The following is a 23,325-nucleotide window of genomic DNA, read 5'->3' as shown; positions in this document are numbered from 1 at the left end:
GATTATGTATATATTTAATGATAGAAACAGCACAGCTATTTTTACTGCAGCGAACATGATAGGAGACAGGAAGAGGGGAGCTGTGGTGTGTTATAACGCACTCTGTTTCCTGTGTTGAGAAGTGTAAATGAGGCATTATTGACCACAAACACATTTTCTGACTTTTTATTTGTACCAATAAACATCATATATTGCTAGTTATTATCATCTGCAATACCGCAGTATAATGACTATTATGAACACTTTTGTTTTTTACTCTTTTCAACAACAGAAACATTTTATTTGGCTGATCGATCAAGTGTACATCTCTATAGCAGTGGTTGAGGGAGGTGGAGAGAACTTTCCATTCACTTTCCCCGCCCAGAATTTGCCACAGATGACAGAAATAAACCTGTCTACACGTACATATGCGGTAAAGAGTATAATTAGCTGTGTGTATACATGCACGTGTAAGTTCATGAGTTGTCCAAACGAACGTGCCTGGGTTGGTTCGACAGACTGACTATAACAGACATCAGCTCCGTCTATAACGCAACGCTGAAGACCAATGTAGGACAACACTGATATTGGGAAAGTAAGATCAAATTTAAACATATTTATGAACATAGTACATTATATTGTAATTACCTAATGCATATTATATCTTCATTATTAACATTTACTTGTTCCAATTAACTTAAATTCAGTTTTGTGACATTCTTTAAGATATCTGGCAAGCCAGACACGTCAGTGATGTACTTTGGAGGAATCAGGGAGGAGAGGCAGGAGGATAAAAGAGAGGAGAGCGCTGTGTACATCAATGAAGGAGGAGCAGGCTCCAGCTCACAGGAGGCTACCCCAGATGAAGGTACAGATTAACAAACAAATTCACAAAGTCACAATAAAAAGTTGTAAGATAAAGGCATGGGTCAAAATGAAAGAAAATATAAAAGTCTGCACACTGGATAATGCTCCTATGAATATTTATTGTATTACCACGGAAAGACACATCTTGAAATACCTTCTATGACGCATACGCGTACAACCTAATCAGTCTTCTTCAGCTGAGGAAGATCGATTAGGTTAAAATGTGGACCCGTTGCTTTCCGGGGTTAGGCAAATAAACAAATGTACGCACATATATTTTTGAGTGCTGGCTGTTTTCTTTCAACATAGTATTATGTGAACTAGTGTCTAGTCTAGTTGCCTTTTGTGTGTGTGTGTGTGTGTGTGTGTGTGTGTGTGTGTGTGTGTGTGTGTGTGTGTGCTCCACCCTCCACCCTCCCACCTCACTCCTCCCTAACCAAGAAGGATTTCCCAGCATGCCTCATGCTTATGAAGGACTAAATCTTAGTATTTATTGTCTCCGCCAGGCCGAAGCCTTGATCTGTCAAGGCGCTATGACAGATCAACCTGTCATAGCGCCACCATGAGGCCGACTTTTGCAAAACACATTTTTTGCTATTACTCCTACAGATTTTGTCCAAAAAACACGCAAATCGGTACACACTATCTCTATAGTCATGTGATCAACACGGATCTGTCTGATTGTCCATATTCCATCCTGATTGGCTAAAATTGGCTTCCAAAGTTTGCAGGATTGGTTCATTTTGAACAAAATGCCTCAAATCATGAACACAGTGTGCGATTTCCATGACATTTTCCACAGACATTCCCACTTGGCCCAGGAAGAAATGCCACCCTTTTCACATTGGCCTGTTATAGCGCCACCAGCAGGTCTAATTTAGCAAACCACATTTTTGGATCAAAATGCCTCAAATCATGAATGCAGTGTCTGATTGTCGTGCAAGGCCTAAGAAGAAATGCCACCCTTTTCACATTGGCCTATTATAGCGCCACCAGGAGGCCACAATAATCTACCTGACCTGGCGGAGACTTGTTTAACTTTGCAACCAAAGCACTTGGATTTTGCCATCTCAGGTAATACTGAAGAGCACAAACTAACTTTGAGAACGCTTATCGTGTATATCTATTGTCATTAAACGGAAATGTGTCTTTCAGATTTTTCATATTCCATCCTGATTGGCTAAAAATGGCTTCCAGCGTTTGCAGGAGTGTCCTGTTTTGAACAAAATGCCTCAAATCATGAACACAGCATGCAGTTTCCATGAGATTTTGCACGCACATTCCCACTAGGCCGAGGAAGAAATGCCATTTGAATTTTCAAATCAGCCTCATGGTGGCGCTAAAACAGGCCGATTCGTGTTTTTATCTATAAATGCACCGATCTGTTTAAAACTTTGTATGCGCACTCCCTAAAGGTCATTGGCCTGCATTTTTCCTTTTATAGCGCCACCAGGAGGCCGACTTATGTAAAACTCTTTTTTTTATATGACTCCGATTTTATCCAAATTTCACGCAAATCGGTACACATGATCTCTAAAGTCATGTGATCAAGACGGATCTGTTTGATTTTTCTGATTCCACCCTGATTGGCTGAGATTCACATCCAAAGTTTGCAGTAGTGGCTTGTTTTGAACAAAATGCCGCAAATCATGAACACAGCGTCCGAGTTGAGGATAAACTTTGCATGCACATTCACACTATGTTGAGGAACAAATGCCACCCTTTTAACATTGACCTGTTATAGTGCCACCAGCAGGTCTAATTTAGCAAAACATATTTTTGGGACAAAATGCCTCAAATCATTAATGCAGAGTACGATTGCCATGCAAGGCCTAAGAAGAAATGGCACCCTTTTCACATTTAGCGCTACCAGGAGGCCACAATAACCTACCTGACCTGGCGGAAAGCACTTTTTCTAGTTTGTTCTGTGTTTTGTTTTTGGCCTAAAACTATTTCCCAGACATCGTGATAAGTGATGTCCAGTGTTGTCAAATCAATCATCTTCTCACTGAAGACTGAAGAAATCATTCAAAATGTGCTTTTCGTTGACTCATTTCAGATATGTTGGAACACATCGACATGTTCTTGATCTTCTTCGGGCAAGAAATTAAACTTTTAAATGAAAAATGTGGCTCGTCATTGATTAAAATGTAGCAGCGTCATGTGATTAGTGTGAACGCCCGCCTGCCACCCCCCCCCCAAATTACCAGGTTCATGCCCGGATTTACAGAGGCCTATGTCTAAAAACATATTGAATGCAAATTATCTCTCTCACACACACTAACTAACAGCCACAAAATAACAGCCACAACACTACACTACCAACATAGTCGTAGATTCAACGTCGGCGTTTGATTCCACAACCTGAAAAAAAATACCTGGGAAAAAAGCAGCAGAGCAACATCTTTAACCACATCAGCACGCATACGACACAATCAGCATCCAACACCAACACCACAAGCAGCATCCAACAAACTGCAGCATGAAGCAGCTGCAGCATCCAGCAAAGGAAAAGGAAAAGAGGTTCCTACTTAGAGTCGTCTTCAGAGGAAACCCCCGGCTGGCCGAGGTCTTCGGTGGAGGCCGACGGCGGAGACCACCGAAGACACATACACACAGTCGTGGAATTCTGCATCAATGAAGACACATCATACACACTGTCGTGGAATTTTGCGTCAACCAGCAATCAATCCACGGTGGAGACCACCGAAGACGGAAGACCAGGGCCGTTGGCGCGGAGGAATCCCCCATGCAAATAAATCCATGGATAGAGAGATCTCCATCTCTAATATCCTCGGGTTGAGCCTTTCAACGGCACAGTCTGTCTCCACTCTAAGAAAGAAAGAAAGAAAGAAGGACAAACACACATTAATTAAAGTGAGCAAATCTATAAGCTCGGCACATGAGCTTGTAGATCTGCTATTTCTTGAAATATCATTGAAAAATCATTCTGAAATGTACAGGGAGCCAGTGAATTGAGGCAATATGTTTACTGTATACGTATACTATATCCTGTCACAACTGTCACAATAATCGTATCGCAGAGATTTTAATTTATCGTGAAATTGTCCTCCGTCATACACTAGGATGAATAATCTTTTGTTAGGATGCAAATTCAGGACCACTTAAACGCTCTATACTTGATAAAAAACTGACCTGTAAAGAGCGCATTTGGTATGCTCTTCTTTCACTCTACACAAATCGATTCGCCAAAAATAGCAACACAACGCGCTGTGAGCTTGTAGATCGGCTATTTTTGCTGAACGTTCCCCCCAGAATAGGGATGCTGGTTAACAAAAGTGGCATTAAGTCTTAAGCTTTTGATCATCTTGGAGAGCTGACAGATATTCAAGCACAGTGCCCCTAGGGGGCATCAACAAAGTATAGGCTACGCAACATCATTTGTATTTTCAATTGCTTCTAAAAGCAGATGAGATATTGACTAAAAAAACGCCATTTAGATTTATCAAAATATTTTCAACATTGCATTTTTACATTGTCTTAAAGGTAGGGTAAGTGATATTTTTGGGTTGAAAAAGTGTTTTGTTAAAAAGCTAAAGCACTATATTCTGATAGTGTGTTTGTTCAGTAACAGGAGTCTCCCAGTCTGTCCAGCTCTTTAATAAACAGAACATACATTTTATTTCAGGTAGGTGACAAAGTTTCAGCCAATCAGGAGATAGTGCCCATTTATTTAATTTGTATAGTGTTCCAGTTCCAATTGTGTCTGCTCATTTATTTGTGTCATCACTTCCAATTTCACTTGTTTAATCTGTATCCTGTCTGAGTTCTCTATCCTGATTGGATAAAATTGGTATCTTGACCTGAAAATTCATTTTCTGTAGAGCTGGAGAGACATGGAGACTCCTGTTACTGAACAAACACTCTAAAGCAATGATTACTATCAGAATATAGATCTAACACTTATTTTGACCAAAGAAAATCACTTACCCCACCTTTAAACGTTTGTATTACTGTAAATTATGCCATACTACTGCCATAAAAGTAGAACAGCAGTTACACAATACAATGACAATGCCTAGATTGAGCATTGAGTAGTAGAACAATGGTTCCCAAACTGGGGGTCGGGACCCAAATTATTTTGGGGGTCCCCAGATGATTTGCTTATTGTGTAACATTATTTTCTCACTCAACAGTAAACAAACCAACATACAGTATAAGTGAATACAGGGTATTTGAACATTTTCTAAAGTTACAATTTAAGGACTTTTAAGACCTTTTTAATAGCTCTAAAATGACAAATAAAAATAAACGAATAAACCATTACTGCGTCAGAAGTAGCCAACTATACTATAAAAAATGGTCAAACATTGGCTAAATTGTGAAATATTACAAGAAAGGCAACATTTTTTTAAATAGCCGATCTACAAGCTCACAACACCTTGCAGTGCGAAGCGTTGTGAGCTTGTAGTTGGGGCCTTGTAGCATGTGTTGGGGCCCCGAACCTAAGCTTTTCTTGGAGCCTAATCTTTTAGACCCCAAACCCAAAATTTTAATATATATATGTTTTAAACCGAACATTTTTTTTTAAACGTATCCTGCTATAATATCAGTGGTTCTCAAACTTTTCTCATGTCAAAGGACCCCCACAATGATATGTACTTGCCACCTGGCCATCAGCGCCCCATTATAACTTTCTGATTTTACTGTGTGTGCTGCTACTGTACCTCCAGCTGCTTGTCCAGCAGTAGTTGCATCACCAGCGTGCGGATGCGGCAGCACTTCGGCGGGCAGACTGAGGAGGGTGTGAACACGTTGTAGAACACCATGATCTGCACGTAGGTCAGCACGGGGTAGCGGGCGTGCCACGACCTGTTGCTCGCCATCTAGAGAGAGCAGAGAGGGGGTTTTATGTGTTATTGCACCTTTATTTCACCCATTAAAACCGGGAACGCATCTGTGTAACCACTTAAACCATCAAACATTGTACTACAATTATTTGAAATCTTTAGTTACTTGTAACTTTGTAGATATACATCATTACATTATAAAACATGCATTAACCACTTTAGCCCCATTTTATACCTAGGCTATTTGAAAATAGCAGATCTACAAGCTCGTGACGCGTTGTGAGCTTGCAGATCTGCTATTTTCTAACATTTTAGTACTTTTATTTGTGGTACTTTAAGTACATTTTGATACCAAATACGTTTTTACTTTTACTTAAGTACATTTGGAATTCCAGACTTTGAGTACTTTTTCCACTATTATTATGTGTCAATTTTGGGGTCCTAGACATGAAAAAGTTTCAGAACCACTGAGCTAAGCCATTGGTTCTCATAGTGGGGTCCGTTGACCCCCAGGGGTCCTTGAGGGAGTTCTAGGGGGTCCCCAGCTACATGATGGATAGTTAGGAACCAAATGGGACCCTTATGGGTCTGCAACTCTGAGGGTGTACAAATGGAACCGGGTCCATTTGGTTCCATTTTGTACACTCTCAAATTAACATTGACTTTACAATATAAATTACGGTCCCAGAGATAGAAATTTCATTAAATGGGGGTCCGTAGCCTAAATGCATGTCAAACTAGGGGGGTCCTTGAAATTAAAATGGTTGAGAATCACTGCTAGAGCTGTAAACAATCTTCTCTTATGGGGGTCCTGGCATATCTTTTCAAATGAGTGTCCGCACACACACACACACACACACACACACACACACACACACACACACACACACAATCATTTGCAACATAATAGCAAGAACAGGAATACCACAATAACGCAATGGTGACTATGAACCAGCAACAGATTCCACTTACCCACAACTGGAGGGTTCTTTTCCCAAGCTGAAATCTGCGCTTAAACTGGAAGGCTATGGCTGTGCCTGTGTTGTTGAACACAGCTTAACGTTGGGAAAGTATTACACGACTCACTCGCCCAGGTGGTGTCAATGATACCAATCACCGTAATCGTAACACAATTCAGAATCCCAGCGCTGCCTGTTTCGAATTCCGCACGTTAAAGTATATTCATTAATTTGTTCGTCTATTTATTAACTGCTACTGTACGTAGTCTTACCCTGCGGTGGGTACATGAAAACTCCTGTTACAGTCATGGATCAACTTCAACCTGGTGTTTGCACTTTCTCAATTTACGGTCCGTACATCTATATAAACGTTCAGATTTCAAATATAAATTGCTTATGCTATGGCCACGGATGTTAAAATTATGCACGGGACTCTCAAAAGTACCCGTATATTCTGTGTTGTTCAATAAAAAGCATTTTAATCCGATCGGTGGCCATTTTCTCATAGTTATAATGTATCAGAGTGCAATACACTTAGTTGAACGCATATGGAGAAAATGGCCACCGATCAGATTAAAATGCTTTTTATTGAACAATACGGATGATACGGGTACTTTTGAGAACCCGTACATAAACGTAACATCCGTGGCCATGGGATAAGCACTTTATATTTGAAATATGAACGTTTCTGTAGATGTACGGGCCGTAAATGGAGAAAGTGCAAACACCAGGTTGAAGTTCATCCATGACGGTCGAGACAGTCGACCGTCGTGTATCCATGGCTATTACTCCCTCTAACATTTCCCGTGTTTTTAGTGCATTGAAATGTCATGTCATGCACATTTGTCCAGTGCATAGCCTACTGCAGGCCTTGTTGACTAGATTTAGAAGAGATTTTGAAGCTCTTGCTGCTGAAATGATCGATTATTTTTAAGGGGAAAAGCCGTCATTTAACATGCAAGTCAATGGGTGAGAAGCAAAGTTTGCCAGGCGCTGCCAGGCCTGGGTGTGACTAACTCCGCACCACCAGTCACAGAGTGGAGTGGGTGGGGCTTAGCGAAGGGTCCATTGGAGTACTCAAATCAGAGTGGAGAACAGCAACGTCACGCTTTGATGTCACCGCAAAGGACGGCAAGATCTAAGGAGCTCCTAATACGCTGTTACCCGTGTTGCCATGTCTGCTTATAAATGAGCATTTTATTTATTTATTTTTTAAATTGTAGTCACTTCATTGGGCTTGCTTTCTAATGTTTTTTAAACCAGTGGTTCCCACATTTCTTTCATGTCAAGGACCCCCAGATTAATATGTATTTGTCGCAGACCCACATCTGAAAATATGTGGTGCCAGGGACCCCCATACAAGATTTGTGTTGATAAAATGTGTTTTTTTTTTAAACTGAATATTTAACTTTTTTTCCAAATATATTGAAAATAGCAGATCTACAGCTCACAACATGTCATGATGTGACACGTTGTGAGCTTGTTGATCTGCTATTTTCAAACAGCCGATGTAAAAGTGGAAAAGAATTAGCCTAGTTGCTTCTTTTGGGCTTGTTTTTATCGACACAGCCGCTTGTTTCTTATGCAAAATCCGGCAACTGATAACCTGCATTACACCAAGGTATATAAAAAGAAGGTACGAACAGAGTCAATGAGAGCCAATGAGAGCCAATGAGAGCCAGGTGGACCAGCTTAGAACAAACGTACTTTGGGCTTATTTTTGCTTGTAAAATTTGGTTGTGTGGGTTGTGGTTTCTTGTGCTTAGTTGCTCATTTGGGCTTGCTTCACAATTTTAAATTTAAATTATTTTAACCAGTGGTTCTCAAATATTTTCATGTCATGGACCCCAAAATTAATATGTATTTGTCCCCTAACCCCCTTCTGAAAATGTTTTGTGCCAGGGAGCCCCGTACTAGATTTGTGTTGTTAGAATGTTTCCAAAATGATTTACATTTTTTATTATATTCTATACTATATTTAATAACTACCCTTTTTTGTAAATATGTGTTTACACAGAATCAAATGTTTTAGGGTCATGATTCACCAGGAGTCTGGATGGCTTGGTTCCAGGCTTAAAATAATGTAAATACATATTTTTCGGAAACCTCTATGGGCTGAATGAATGGGCTTTCTATATGTGGAACCACAAAATGGGGCCTCTCAATGACCACAGCTAATCAAATCAAATCAAATCAAACTTTATTTATATAGCACATTTAAAAACGACTGTCACCGACCAAAGTGCTGTACAGGTCAACAAAACAAGAACAACAAGTACACAATACAGTTCAAAGTACAATTACATCATGAGCAATTACAACAAATCCAAGTTAAAGCTTAATTTTGGTTAAAAGCCAGGTCAAAAAAGTAAGTCTTGAGTAAGGACTTAAAAACCCCAATGGAATGGGCGGATCTAATAACAAGGGGTAGATCGTTCCAGAGCCTGGGGGCAGCCACGGCGAAAGCGCGGTCGCCCCTGGTTCTAAGTTTAGCAGTTACTGTGGGAGTCATTAAAGAGAGGTGAGTTGACCGTAGGGCTCTAGGTGGGTTGTGGTGTTCCACAAGCTCCGTTAAATAAAGAGGGGCCATCCCATTGAGGGATTTAAAAGCAGTTATTAAGATTTTAAAATCAATTCTAAATTTGACGGGGAGCCAGTGGAGAGAGGCCAGGACTGGGGATATATGATCACGTTTTTTGGTGCCTGTGAGGAGGCGCGCAGCAGCATTCTGAACTAGCTGCAGGCGCCTGAGCAGCGATTGATCGATACCAGAATAAAGTGCATTGCAATAATCCAGCCTAGAGGGCTGGGAGAAATGCTTTCACCTTGGCAATTAAACGAAGTTGGAAAAAGCTGGATTTGATAACGGAACCAATTTGTTTATCAAATTTAAAAGAACTATCAAAAATGATACCGAGTTTTTTTACAGAGGGGCGGATGTTGGGGGAGAGGGTACCAAGGGAAAGGGAGGCGGAGGAAGTATTGCCAAAGATGATAACTTCGGTTTTGCTATCATTCAGGTGAAGGAAATTTGTGGCCATCCAGATTTTTATGTCTTGTAAACAGTCGAGCAATGGTTGGAGTTGTTGGTTGCAATTTTTGACTGAGAGTGGCCAATGAGAGCCAGGTGGACCAGCTTAGAACAAACGTACTTTGGGCTTATTTTTGCTTTGCTTTGCTAATGGATATTTTGTGTGTGGTACATATTTGACTTTTATTTTCATTCATAGTTGTGTTCACTCTTGTGCTTCAGGTATTAAACAGGTGTGCAGTTACGTTGACATTTTAATACACCTGAATGAAAGAAGGAAACAGTACATGGCAACACGGCCCGTTCTAGACGACACAAAACCCACCGTGGTACTACTACAAATTTGGTCCAAACATCATGCAAATCGGTACACATTATTTCCATAGTCAAGTGATCAACAAGGTTGCGTCCGATTTTTCAAATTCCATCCTGCTTGGCGAATTCCGAACATTTCTGGCCCTCAATAACCTTCCTGACCTGGCGGAGACCTGTGCTGCGAGGAGCACTTTTTCTAGTTGGTGTGTGCTTTCCCATACACACTAATAAATACACCAATAATGTGTGTATAGATTAGTTAAGGAACCATGTTATCTCTGTTGGTCACTTCTACATTGTGACCAACAGGGGCAGACTGTAAACAAAAGCCTGTGAATTTAAATGAAAGCGGCCCTCAAGACCCAATAGCTGAATGGTCAGGGTGTGTACTGTAGCTCAAAAACACAGAATCTCATTTGTCTCTATTTGTTCCAAAAGTTTTTCTACCCCTTTCCTGCGCAAGTGCTGACATTTTTACCATTGAGCTAATAAAGCCTGCCTGCTTGCTCTGGTGTTATATTAAATCTTGACCATCAGGTCAAAAACAATAACTCAATGAAACTGTATCGTGTTTACAAAACTAACTGCAATCACAGAGAAGATGTCTTTAGTCCAAACCACATCATGCTAATCTTACTGTAAGTAGGTCACCACTTTTGGTGTAACTGAGAGTAAACAAATGTAACCAAATAGACCTGTATTGGGGAACATTATAATGATGATCGTAGCCGGAAGCCACCATTATTAGCTCTCACTGTAACACAACTATCTTATCTAATAGTGAGGTCTGATACTCCACTCCACAATGAATATAGCAAATAAATGTAATAATAGGCTTAATATAGCCTACTGTTTGTGTTTAACTGAAAATAGTGAAACATGTCATTGACAGCTGGTCTTCAGGTTTATGTCATTAGGGCCCGGGAGGCTATGTTGCCAGTGCCTCCTATATTTCTGATTCTTCTTCTTTGTTTTCAGGGAGGGTGCATGTGCTGGGCAAACTGGGCAATACCCCAAGAAACCAAGTCACTATGGGCGGCAAAGGACGCCGCACCACAGGTGATTGTTTTTATTCATTATTGTGTGTGTGTGCGTGCGTGCGTGCGTGCGTGCGTGCGTGCGTGCGTGCGTGCGTGCGTGCGTGTGTGTGTGTGTGTAGGGGCAGGTGTGTGTGTGCTACTGGGTTTGGGATGTTGTCAGATTGGCCTGACCTCCATGACCTCTGTCTGTGTGAGAACTTGAGTATCCCTACACTGGGTTCGACCTGACTCGGGCGCTGTAGTTGTCTCTGAGTACATTATTACCAACTGTTTCATCTCAGGAAGGGCTACTGCTAGTGATACAGAACATCATTTATCACCAGCTAATGCACGGAGGTATCTTGTAATGTTACAACAGCAAAAACAACAACAACACTGGAATGGACTACAAGGAAAGCTAGCTTGTCTTCCTGCTGCAGATCACACCGTCTCTCATACAATATTCAAAGATTATGCAGTTGATGAGGATATAGTCACCTTTACAGTCAAAGCCAGATTACAGGTCCTTCCAACCAGACTCAATCTTTCTCTCTGTCACACATGCTGAATGGCTGCTATGTATATAAGGGAATGTACATTGTTAGGCACGACAGGATCGATTTTAGTTAAGGACATAAGTTCATATGTTTCATCATCTGCCAAAATGTATAAGCACTCTTGTGTTTCAACTGCAAATGATGCCTTTTCAGATGTTACAGCTAATACACCAGATGTTGTTGTTGTTGGTAGAGAAGTGACCATTTTAGAAGTAAGTTGTATATTCAACCACAGTCTGGAAGAGGCATTCCTTACCAAGGTGCTAAAGTACCAACGTCTTAAGGATGCTATTATAGAGCTTGGTTACAAATGTAAACTGCTTGTGTTCATATTTGCTAAGGCATTGGCTAAATTCTGCTCAGTGTCTGTGATAATTGGCAGTCGCCACATATGGAGGAGACGATGCTTCCTGTATCCATGATTTGTATCCTAAAACACTTATTGTTGAGTTTCCCAAGTTTGTGCATCTACTACTGTTTGTGTTCAAGAATTTCTTGTTAAATCTGAACGCAAATAAAGATGTGTGTGTGTGTGCGTGCGTGCGCGCGTGCGCGTGTGTGTGTGTGTGTGCGCGCACATGTGCGTGTGCGTGTATGTGTCTGTGCATGCGCACATGTGGTATATTCATAGTTACAGTATCTAGTTATCATGTAATATATTTTGAGAGGAATAAAAACACTATTGTAGTCAATAGTTTGTTTTTCAAGCCTCTCATCCTTGTATGATATCTACAGGTATTTATGCAGCGCCAGACCCAACACAGACAGTGATCTATAAAGAAATGAGACAGAGAGATGGAGGAAGGGGACAGAGCGGTGAAACAGACAACATCTATGAGTGCCTGGACGATGCCAGAACCCATGACGTCTCTGGACCACAGGAGGACATGAGGGACAACACAGCAGGAAGACACACTCAGGGTGAGTTTGACAAAGTTGTGAATCATTGAACAAACAAGTGTACATCCTTCAGAATCATTACTTTGGTGTGTACAAGTCTTATGCTTGTGCAAGAACCTCACCGTTTTACATGAAGTACAAATGAATTATTTAATATTAAAAACCAAAAAAAAGAACAAAAAACTGAAACAAAAAATATAGAAACATATGATAAAGCAAATAGGACAAACAATACATATAAAGTACATACTGAGCAGAAAAGACAAAACAAAATAAATGACTATAGTCATGTGAAAAAAAAGAAAATCCATACGTGACAATATTATGGATGTCTATTAGTTACCCACTCGGGTATTCAATGTACGTATTAGGCTTCTTTTGTAGGTAGGTAGGGAGGATGTGGTAGCTACTAGATGGAAATGAGCTCATAGTGATACACCTTTATATTTTATGGCAAACTGCCCCCTGGTGGTGGTACATAATGTCATTGATTTGCTTGCCTGGTTGGGTAAGAATGAAAGCTGGAATTTGGCTGGAAGTACAGTTTGAAATTATCTGGGAGATGGATATACTGGTATTTTGTCTTGTAGGTCAATATGCATGTTTGTAGGATATGTATATCAAAGATAGTTAGTATATTGAGTGTTGAAAATAGGAGTGAGGACGGATCCCATGGACTAGAATTTCTACCTATTCTGACAAACTTTTTTTTGTAGTATATATAATTTATGGAGGTAAGAAGAATAGGCACTAGCCCACACAATATTACAGTAGGTTAGGTAAGGATATACTAGGTTGTAGTATAAGGTTATTAAAGGGTCTACACCATGAATTTTAACTTTTTCTTCATTTTTGTGTGTTTTTGGTCTCCCCCACCTCTCTTCTGTTCCAACAAATACCCGACTTCGAGCATGCAGGCTTTCATAGGCTATCTGTGGTTTTCATGTAAATTGGTCTGAAAACAGTCCGTCAGATTTGTTCCCCCACCCTACGTCACGTCTGGGAACAATTCCTCCCGTTTTTCAGTTCTAACCAAAAAAAAAAAATCCACAAAAAAAAAACATTTTTCTTTTTTCATTTTTTTTTTTTTATAAATTTTTTCTTTTTTTTTTTTTTTACTTTTTCCGCACAGAACCAGGACATGACATGCATACAAACTGGCTCAATAGCGCCCCGTGCCAAACAGGACAATGTGGTATTGCAGGTGAAAGTGCTTTATAAGCCAGAGAGAAGTTAGTTGGAATGAGTATATCTGAGGCTTGATTTAGGCTCAAACCTTTTGAAAAACGTTTGAGGGACATAAACAATATGATATCAAATATTATTATTATTTTTTAAATTCATGGTGTAGCTCCTTTAAACAGGCTCTATTTAGAAATTGGTAGATTTTTCTGATAATCCCCACTGATTTTGAGACTTTCTTTGTTACCTGGCCGATGTGATCTTTCCAGCAGTATTTCTCATCAACCATTATTCCCCAAAATGGGGTGGAGGCTACTCTACTTATTTCATTACCCTCATACTGAGCTTAGCTTCCTTAGGGTTGTATTTCTTCCTACCAGATAATATAAACTTTGTTTTTTTTATATTTAATGACAGTTTGTTAAGTTGGAACCATTTGGAGAGTATAAGTAGACCTTGATTTGTTTGAATATCGGCTATTTGAAAATAGCCCATCAGAAACAGAGAAAGAAGTGAAATGTGGAATATTTTGGAAATATTTTAACAACACAAATCTTGTGTGGGGGTCCATGGCACAAACTATTCAGATGGGGGTACGCGGAAATGAAAAATAAATGTTTGAGAATCACTGGCTTAAACAAGCCCAAATAAGTGACAAGCTTTAGAAACAAGCCCCCCCCCCAAAAAAAAACGCAACCTGCAACTACCAATAATTTACAAGCAACTTTACAGAATAAGCAACTTTATAATAAGCAGACATGGCAGCACTGCAGGTGCGGGTGATTAGGTGGATTTGGATGACGTAAAATCCCAATCCCACTCTGCTACACACTAGTATCTGTACTTTGTGTTTCAGGACAGCGCTCTAAAAAATTAAAAAATGCTATCATAGTTGCTGTGTGTCTGGGGATGCTGTTTCTTTTGCTGCTGGATGTGATCATGGATCTGGCTGTGCACTGTGAGTATAAGGCCTACATGTCACAAATATACCACATCACTCACTCAGGGATGAGGTTACAGTCCTTTTTTATTATTGATATTTAAATTATTGTCAGAAATGTGTTCATAAAAACTCAAAATAGTAAACCCTTATCATTGCTGATTTATAGAACCATAAAATAAAAAAGGCTTTATTTTAGTTTTTAAAATAACAGTATTCTGTAGGTCAAGGCAAGACCTGGCAACCCTTCTGAACCAGTGATGTGATTGGCTGATAGCAAAAGGAATCTAATCACCGCATATAAAAGAATAGAATAGAATATAAACCCTTATCAGTCTGCTGAAAGGCCCAAAAGGCTTCAAAAGGATTAATAGATGATTATTTTAAGATCTTTGTGGACATTTTTTGAAGAAAAACTGGATAAATAAAAAAAGAAACATTATTTTTATGTTAGCGTCCGTTTTCATAAAAATGTTGACTATTGGGACCTCTAACGTTTAAACCTATACGGATCGGCTATTTGAAAACAAAAAAAATAGCTCACAATGCCTTGTGGTGAAATGCATTTTGAGCTTGTAGATCTGCTTTTTTTTTTAACCTAAAAAAAAAGAAAGAAGTGAAATGTGGAATATTTTGGAAACATCTTGCGTGGGGGTCCCTGGCACAAAATATTCAGATTGGGTACGCGGACATGAAAGATAAATGTTTGAGAACCACTGGTTTAGGCTAAAAAACATTAGGAAATAAGCCCAAATAAGCAATTACGCTTTAGAAAGCCAAAAAACTCAACCCGCAACTACCAATTTACAAGCAACTTTACAGAAAAACAAGCCCAACGTTGCTTATAATAAGCAGATATCTATGGCAACACTGCGGGTTGGTGATTATTTGGATTTGAATAACGTAAGACCCAATCTACTCTACACACCTAGAATCTATACTTTGTGTTGCAGGGATTCTATCTGTGTGTCTGGGGATGCTGCGTGTTATAATCCTGGTTGTGTACTGTCTGACTGCGCACTGTGAGTATTCCATGTCACACATCTACCACATCCCTCACTCTTATGTTGTTGCCTTATACATTTTCTAGCGATAAGGTGAAAGAGGCTACAATCCTTTTTGACTATTAAGGGGCCAAGCATGCAGTGCTCATGGTCCCTTCTTTGAACTGTGCCTTTTTTTCTTCCGCCACTTTTTGCAGTTCTGGGTTAACCGTGCAGTCGTTTTTTACGAAACTCTGCAATATGGTACAGGGTTATGAAACTCACAACCATTGGCCAAAGGGTGGTGCTAAAGCAATCAATTTGAAAAGTGCAAACTTTGAACAGACATAGCTCATGAACCGTTTGACCGACAGTAATACAACGGTTATAGTAGGCGGCCATAGCTGAGTGGTTAGTGAGCCCGCCTAGGGAGCCAGAGGCCTTGGTTGCCCCAGGTACGATTCCAGGCCAGGCCAGCAAATGTGTCGATGAAATGAAATTCGTCCCTGAGCAAGACTCTTAACCCCTAATTGCTCACAGGCCCTCATTGGAAACAAGACCGCAAGGACTTTCATGAATGGACCTGTTAAAGGAATTATCCTTACTAGACCATACCCGGTCGACGCATCCGTGCGGGGATATGCGCACATGATCTGGCAACCCGAGAGGCGACATTGTTTGACACATAAACGCTAATAAGAAGCTGAGATTTGATTAAATTGAAAAACGGGCTTCACAGTTAAGTTCAGATGGTAATGGTCAATGGCTGTGTGCAAAATCAGAGCAATTGGTCCAGCCACTGAGGAGAACCGGGTAGCTTCACCTACCACTACAGACAGACAGAGGTTACTAGAATTATAGTAGGATTCTATACATATGCATCTCCTCATGAGGAACAAATGTGTCACTTTGGCCTATGACCTCTGACCTTTAGATCTCCCACCATTTTGAATTATATGAAAAACAGTTAAAATCTTTATCCTCCTGGAATTTTTTATCAATGTTTATGAAACGTTCTACACGTGAACTTTGGACCTATACCGACTGAGAAAAATGTAAGCTTTTATGAGCCAATGAATATTGCAGTTTTATGAGAATTCTTCTTCTGCCCCTAACTACAAAAATGCAGAGTCACATTTTTATGAAACTTTGCAGTATGGTAGATGGTCATTTCAAATAGCACTGAAACTAAACTTACTCCAATAGGCCAAAAGGGGGCGCTATAGCAATCGTTTGAAAATGCAAACTTTTCTCTCTTCACAGTTTGGGTTTAGCAGTAGTTCAGGTGGTACTGTTACCGTCTGTAGGTCACAAGGTTCCCGGTTGGAGCCTTACCTTATGCAGACTTCATTTACATTTCTGCACACAAATCATGACCGCATTAATTAAGTCTTTAATGACTTTTTAAAGATATCATGAAATGCTACTTTGAGGGTATTTATTTTGTTATCTTGTGAAAATAGACGATCTACAAGCTCACAACTTATTGGAAAGCAACGTGTTGTGAGTTTGTAGATTGGCTATTTTCAGTAGTTTCGGTTAGGAGATAAAATGTCTCTATTGGTAAATATTTTTTGTGATCATGAGTTGCGTTAGTGAAACAGGGCCCAGGGGCTTGGTTCATGACAGAAGGCAAGAGTTTGGAGTGATGTTCTTGATCCCTAATTGCTCCCCTGAGTGCTAAATATGACCACCTCAGCTGGGTCAAGCTGAAAAAGTAGTTTCCCCTGTTGGAATCATTTAAGGTCTTTATTATCATTAAGGGGCCAAGGCCGTAGCATGAGGAGCAACCAAGCCGCTTCTTATCACCTGACAGGGGGAAGTTTCCCCGGTAGGACGTAGCGCATGTTTTTTTGTGAGGGTATCTACAGGGGACATGGGGGGAACATGCAAACTCCACACAGAGAGGCCCTTTCGCCAACCCCAGCTAGGGTATGGGCACTGATGACGCGGAGGAGAGAACACACCTCCAGCGCCCACAGCGTCCCCGGCAGGAATCAAACCCAGGACCTAGCTGTGAGGCGACAGCGCTACTGACTGCGCCACATGCCCCTCATGTTGTCATTTCTGATCATGCCCTGCCTTTTCACTCCTAATGAGAACACCCTGAGTTTCTGTAGCCCAATGAGAGGTGTGGCTTAGCAGTTAGCACCTCCCAGCTCCATTGAAACTCAGTACAACAAAAGTGTGTTTAATAGGGATGTAACGATACATTTTAACAGCGATACGATACGCATCACAATATATGGTTGACGATACGATACATGGACAATATTGGTTAATTCATGGCGATACGATTCAATGATTTAAAATCGATACAGTAACTATTTAGCAAAAAAAAAGATAGCTGTGTGAAACGTGTGGAGAGTGCAGGTTTTTTAAGGGACAATGTATTATTATGGATATAAATAAGTAAACACAGTGATTCTCTGCTAAATACATGGACATTGTATTTCAACACATATGGACAAACCCGCCCCTTGACATGAACACAGAGAATACACACATTTATCGATAAACCAAGTGTAGCGATTTGTAATGGAAAAGTAATTAAGCCCCTCTTTCTCTTTTTTCTTAAAATTGCTGAATACAGTGCACAACTTAGTGTCAATAAAATTGATTATTTGCATTGCAAAATGATTCGATACGATTATTTGCATTGCAAAACGATTTGATACGATACAAAGTCAAACGATACGATATTTTGCTGTTTGCATATCGATATAATAGAACTTTGAAAATTAAAATCGGTCAATGTTGAGTTTTCTCCTTCTCTTCTCATAGCCGAGAAGAAGTTACTGACCAGATGTGACAACGTGACCCTGGAGAGAAATGAGTTACAGTTGGACAACAAGAACCTGACCCTGAAGATAAAACAGTTAGAAGATGAATTAAACCAGCTTAAGTGAGAAACAACAGCTGGGAGTGGTTACAAACCTTTTAGGAAGAATATGATATTAATTGGTGTATTATTAATAGTAAGCCCTCATAATTGCTGTTTCATTTAACCAGGCATTTAACATAAAACAACTGTTTTATTTTTGTCTTACAATAAATGTGTGAAATCTCTGTCCATCTGTGTCCGCCTGTCCATCTGTAGTTCACGTATCTTGAAAACCATCGGACCGACCACCTGCCAATCCAACCGATATGCCCATACAGTAGGCATATGGAGATCCAGTTGTCCAGAACCACCAATCTGACCTCTATGCCCTTATGGTTATTATGCGCATATGGGACCGAACCGACCGAACCATTCATTTCCATTTTCCATCGTTCCCAGTCTAGTTTGTCAATTGTGTTTCATCTCCAGTATACCAGTGCAGTTACTGGTTCCTCACACTAACCTGACGTCCTCACACTCTGTACAGAGACAAGAGAATAAACAGTAAAGAAAAACAAATGAATATTACTTTGATTAGAAGAAAACCTTTTAGGCTAAAATCTATCATTTTTAGTTGTTGGTTCATCTTTGTTTACCTGGTGTTTGGTGTTGATTGCACCGGGGGACCTGAGGAGACAGATGATAAAATAAATACATTTGAGTCTACACATTGAGGGTCCTATTCAGCGTGCACTTTGAGCAAACCGCTAGTTTCGGAGTGCGCACTAGGCAAGAGGCGTTGCCCCGCAAAATTTGGTATTCTGTGGTACTCCCCCGCCCCGCAAAACACCTGCGCTCCCCGTTACATTATGCATAGGTGTGGTTTGGGCGTTACAATGATAAAACCAATCACCGTGCCAGAAGCCATTGCCTTTAAGAGAAGACTGCGCTAGCCGTCATCCGCCGCATCCCCGATCCAATATATGCTCTAGCCTATCTCCCCGTCTGCACTGTTGCCTGGTCTGATTATTATAAGCCACATTGGGCTTGTTTTCCTTCTTTTTTATTTTATTTATCCAAATACATTTTTATATTAATGTGTAGCCTATTGTGTTAACAATAAGCGTGTCATATTAGTCAGATCCGGAATAGTATTATGAAACTTAAAGCCATTTAAAATATTTATACTATTGGTACACACCGGCTGCTCCCAAATAATTAATTACATCATGTTGCCACAACGCTCCTACAGGCACCCATGGACCTCCAGCTGGTCGACCACAGGGCTGGGCGGTGGTACACTGACATACAGTAGCACATGGGTATAATAAATGGGACAGTTTTAGGAAAGATATGTACTCACTTTGGCTGTTATTGTTCTATTTCCACCATTCTAATGGATTCCAGGGGTGTGTAAACAGGGGTGTGAAGTTGCTCCATAGTTTCCTCTGAAGTGACGCAGTTAAAGTTAACTAATACATCCATATTGTTCCCGTTATCTTTCATCATCCACCTTTGTTCAGTAAGCCCGAACAGAGCTACACTTTAAGTTTACATCAATCATATCCTCTCAAACCCAGACACATTGCTGCGAACCGCGGTTTGGGTGGGTTCGGGTCAATCAAATATAATTATTAATTAATATCGGATAAAGCGCGGGTGAAATATTGCAGTAAATAAATTAATGACATCTAATAGCCTATATCTATCCATAAAATAGCTAAATCTCTGCGTGCTTGTGTCTGTGTGAGTGTGTAGAGCAGTGTGCGATGCGATGACAAAATGCGTCTTTTTTTCTTTTTTTTAAACCGGTGCTATAATAGCAGTGTGCTCTGTATGTTGGATGCCGCATGTATGTTGGATGCAGTGGTGGAAAAAGAACTCAAATTCTTTACTTAAGTAAAAGTACCGATACTGCAATATAGAAATACTCTGTTACAAGTAAAAGTCCAGAATTCAAAATTTACTTGAGTAAAAGTACAAAAGTATTGGCATCAAAATGTACTTAAAGTATCAAAAGTAAAAGTACTAAAATATTTGAAAATATCTACAAGCTCTCAACGCGTTGAGAGCTTGTAGATCGGCTATTTTCAAATAGCCTATAAAATAGGGCTAAAGTGGTTAATGTATGTTTCATAATATAATCATTTATATTTGAAAAGTAACTAGTAACTAAAGTTTTCAAATAAATGTAGTGAAGTAAAAGTACAATATTTGCCTCTGAGATGTAGTGGAGTAGGCCTAGAAGTACAAGTATTGGAAATTGGAAATACTCAAGTGAAGTACAAATACCTCAAAATTGTACTTAAAGGGACATTTCACCCCTGGAAGAAACTGACCCAATGGTAATGAAGTTTAGGACTCAATTATTATTATTTTTGTGAATGATCTGTGTTTTGAGATATATAGTAATCTTCGAACATCTCGTGACGTTATTTACGTCACGAGATGTTACATCATTCCTTTCCGCACTACATGTTGTCTCGACGCGTCATGCAGCCAGCGGACAGCCCCCCACCCCCCTCCTGCCAGAGATTTTAGACACAACAGAACACAGAAAACAGCCCAAACTGCGCATTTGTTCGCGGACCTTTTGTTAAATTTGAAGAGTGACGCATTACTTTACCTGAGTTACATCTTCTGATAGTTGTACTTGAATGTTGACATGAAATAATAATCCTGTGTAGTGTTTCACAAGCGCAAGCGTGAAAGAATCCAAATACAACGTGGAGATGGTAAACAAACTGACTTCCAGTGTTGCCATATATTGTGAAAGAAATAAGAAACCAGGTCTATGAAAACAAGCCCAAAAGAAGATAACTAAGCCAAGAGCACTTTAACATGGGATATTATATATTTGAAAAATGCCGATCTACAAGCTCACAACACGTTGCGATGTTACCCATTGTGAGCTTGTAGATCTGCTATTTTCCAAAAAATCTTAAGGGGAAAAAAGTGCAAAATGTGGAGTATTTTTTAATCGTTTAACAACACATATTTGGTTGGGGCTTCCTGGCACAAAATATAATTTCAGATCGGGGTCCGTGGAAAAATACATGAACATCTTTGAGAACCACTGGTTTAAACAACAATCAAAACATTTGGATACAAGCCCAAATATCAACTACATTTTAGAAAGAAGCCGCTTATAATAAGCAGACATGGCAACACTGCCATGCTGTTTCAACGTTGTTGTTGGAGATCCCACCCACACCGCACCTCCCCTGCCACAAGGAGGGGCAGTGCACCAAAAGCATTATGGTCATTGTAGTAATAAGCAGTCCAGTCAAAACCTAGTCAAACACACAGATTTCATTATTTTTCTGGCCATAGGGTGCAAATTTTAAATTGTGCTACTGTTATCTACTACAAATACTATTACCATTGAGTGGTTGCAGTTTCTTCCAGGGGTGAAATGCTCCTTTAAGTACAGTACTTAATTAAATGTACTTAGTTACTTTCCACCACTGGTTGGATGCCTGTGTGTTCGATGCCGCACAGAACGTTCAGCGCAGCATCGGTTTAAAAAAAAGAAAAAAGACGCACTGACATTTCCATAGGCGAAATCAATGCATTTTGTGCTCGCATCGCACAACTAATACTAACGGGGAATACCAGAAAATAATAATATTTTGACATACGGGAAAAACGGTTAGTGAGGATGCAGATTTTAAAATTGGATAATATAATTATTGCGGTTGGATAACGGGTGGATAATTAATTTGTACATTTGGATTCGGGGGACGTGAGAGGCCATCCGCGCATCTCTACTACCTACCCAAAATAACAGACATACAAGCTATCAACACGCTGCGTCATGTCGTGTCAACAGCTTACAGATCTGTTATTTTGGACAGCATATAACAATGAGGCGCGCGCGCCACGGAGTAGCCTATAACACTAAACCAAAAATATTACATTACGTGGTCAACAATAGACATGTAACTTGCTTGGAGCTTTTAATGCAGTGGTTCTCAACCTGTGGGTCGACACCACAATGGAGCACCCAACGCCTGGTGAGCTTGTAGATCTGCTATTTTCACAATATTTATCTGTGGGACCGAGTCAAACAAAATGGGGGGGTCCCCAGTTCAAATATGGTTATTTTGGGGGGTCGATGGACCTGAAAAGATTGAGAACCTTTAACAGTAAACATGAACGTAGCGTTTACGTGGGGAATATAATAATATATATAATATATATAATATATAATATAATTCACCCGCAGCATGGGTTTAACGACACAGCAGCCAAAATGAAAATCACACTAGATGATCCGATCATCTTATAACAAATGTAAGTGCTTAAGATTTTAGCCCAAACCCAACAGGACCCGACCCGGCCGGTCGGCACCGGCTGGGCCGGGTCGACGTTTTTTTCAAATACTATTCTTACACAGCTGCAAAGCAGCTAATAATCACCATAGCGCAAAAGTAGGTCAAATCAATCAATCAGCAAGCTGTTTTCTGTCACTGAGCAGCACTCTTTAAAGTTTAAACCGCAACATGACATATAGAATGGATCTTCAGACAAATTGGAGACCCTTAAGACATGACAGCAATATGGAAAAAACGAAAAAATCTCAATTAAAAGTATATTTCGTATAATAACCGAATATCATTCTTAAAATGGTTATGGGGCAGTGTATATATTTATATAGCCCTATTTGCTCCAAGCTATTTTTTAAATAAAATATAGACTGTTGTAATGGTCGACCGCGTCCTGTTCTTAACGAATTACCAAGATTTAATGTGAAAAAAGGCTGCAGAAATTAAGCTTCTTTAGAAAAATAACTGACGGGCTGGGCTGGGTCTAATTTGTCAATTATTATTCGAGCCGGGCTAAAATATTTAGGGGATAATTATGAAAGCTCTAGTTAGTAGTTTGAAGTGCTCATGTGGCCTTAGTTGCTTCTTTTTGTTTTCATAGACCTGCGTTGCTTATTTCTCGCCAAGGCT

General features: G+C 39.9%; 1 protein-coding gene across 1 annotated transcript in view; it reads left to right on the top strand.

Moving 5' to 3' along the window:
* Positions 1–478: 478 nt before the first annotated feature.
* LOC311061648 (uncharacterized protein) overlaps positions 479–23,325 on the top strand; it is a gene marked incomplete at its 3' end in the record, with an annotated part of 43,379 nt that continues 20,532 nt past the window's right edge. Inside the window, exons 1-3 of the mRNA XM_084080339.1 lie at positions 479–574; positions 706–847; positions 10,941–11,021. Of these exons, the coding sequence (XP_083936465.1) occupies positions 733–847; positions 10,941–11,021 (196 nt within the window). The 5' untranslated portion in view covers positions 479–574; positions 706–732. The remainder of the gene's footprint in view (positions 575–705; positions 848–10,940; positions 11,022–23,325) is intronic.

This window comes from Gymnoscopelus microlampas (assembly GCF_963454915.1).
Source record: "Gymnoscopelus microlampas genome assembly, chromosome: 15".
Lineage (NCBI taxonomy): Eukaryota > Metazoa > Chordata > Actinopteri > Myctophiformes > Myctophidae > Gymnoscopelus > Gymnoscopelus microlampas.
Note: the sequence above shows the minus strand (reverse complement) of the source record. Positions and strands in the feature narration are given on the sequence as shown.